Source organism: Olea europaea, chromosome 2 (genome assembly GCF_002742605.1).
Source record: "Olea europaea var. sylvestris chromosome 2, O_europaea_v1, whole genome shotgun sequence".
Classification (NCBI taxonomy): Eukaryota; Viridiplantae; Streptophyta; class Magnoliopsida; order Lamiales; family Oleaceae; genus Olea; species Olea europaea.
Window position 1 is genome coordinate 11,285,866 of NC_036238.1, and position 1,528 is coordinate 11,287,393.

The following is a 1,528-nucleotide window of genomic DNA, read 5'->3' on the forward strand; positions in this document are numbered from 1 at the left end:
TCTCTCTTTCTTCATCCTAGACAAGTTCCATGGTCTTTCTTCGCTTTCATGAGATCTTTGAGATGCGGCATTATGCAGCAGCCATAATAAACTTCATCAAGTGTTAAGCTGAAACTTACTTTCTCAAGAAATTTAAAAAGATGACGCCTTATTTCTCCTTGTAGGTCTTCTGGTAAATTCTCCAACAGCATCTCTTCGTTTACCCCCCTGGTGGCAGCCCAATTAAAACGTTCTGCTTGTCGAACTTGCCTGCACGGAAAAGGTACCATTGATTGCAATTAGGTCTTTTGTACATTTTAACAGAAATGCATATTAATGATCAGATCATCACTACCAAAACAATCAAATTGAGATTTCCAGATTATTTGTTGCCATCAGACACTGATCTAAAATAAATTATGAAACAGCAGTAGCAAGTGATTGATGCAAAACTCAAGAACTATATTCATAGAACTTCAATAGATGGAGTTAATCACAGAAGTGGTTCACCTCTCGGATATTAATTTAGCCAGGTTATTTTTACTAACAGTATTCAACCCAAGAAATAAACAATTAGACTAAAGAGACCAATATTTTTGAAGGCGATTCATTTTACCTTTCCCAGGGTAAGGCTAGTATGGGTTTTCCATAATCTGATATAATTTGTTTAGAAGTGAAGAAAATAGTGAATATTATAGGAATCTTGGCTGAGTTATATCAGTAGAAAAAGGAATGTAAGCACGAAAATGATGCCTGCCCAGTCAGCAGAGCTGAAACTAAACCTCGGAAGTCTTACTAGTTGGTAGGACTCAAATCTGAAGTGCTTGGCTCATGGACCAAGTAACAACAACCTGCTCTTAGGGTTCGAGTGCATTAACGCTGTTAGGGATCATGAGTCTAGTAATGGTTCATCCTAACTGGGGTTGTAACAATTCAACACATCATGCTAAACCTATAAAGATAGGAAAGCAGATGGGAAGCAAATGAGAGAAGTACAACACAACTTAGCAGTAACAACTGAATGATGCAGAAACAAAGTCCAAGTAAAGCCATTAAGTTTGTTAGAGTCATTTATGTGAGGTACAGTAAAGTTTTCCTGATTCATTAAAGCAAGCTTGCAAATTCAATCTACCCTCAGAACCAATACTACAAGACCTTTTCTGTGAACTCAAGGGAAATATACAAATTAATGGGTTATCAGTTTCTTTTTCTTCCTCATAGCATGCCACATAAGAATCTCTAAAGACATTTCATCCAAATACAGACACAGTGGAATTCTGGATTGATTCCATCTACTCAATTGGTTTAAGTTGAGATCATTCCTGTTTGAGATTTTCAACTGATTAAACCTAATTGCGGAAGAAATTAAGATCAAATTCATTCCAGCGAGGGATTATTTTATTCTAGCATGAGTGGATTGCGCATGCTTACCAATAGACAACTGGGTTGCTCCCATTTGACTCTTGGTCATATATCAATTTTGTTCTACTGAAAGCATTAATTTTTTTTAAGTGTTAGACCTCTTATTTTTATTTATTAAAAAAAAAAA

The 1,528-nt window shown here is 35.9% G+C and overlaps 1 protein-coding gene across 1 annotated transcript in view; it reads right to left on the bottom strand.

Moving 5' to 3' along the window:
- Nucleotides 1-7: 7 nt before the first annotated feature.
- LOC111372345 (probable cyclic nucleotide-gated ion channel 20, chloroplastic) overlaps nt 8-1,528 on the bottom strand; it is an 11,133-nt gene continuing 9,612 nt past the window's right edge. The window contains exons 5-7 of the mRNA XM_022994643.1: nt 976-1,075; nt 831-858; nt 8-249 (exon numbers count right to left, since the gene is read on the bottom strand). Coding sequence (XP_022850411.1) covers nt 12-249; nt 831-858; nt 976-1,075 — 366 coding nt within the window. The 3' untranslated portion in view covers nt 8-11. The remainder of the gene's footprint in view (nt 250-830; nt 859-975; nt 1,076-1,528) is intronic.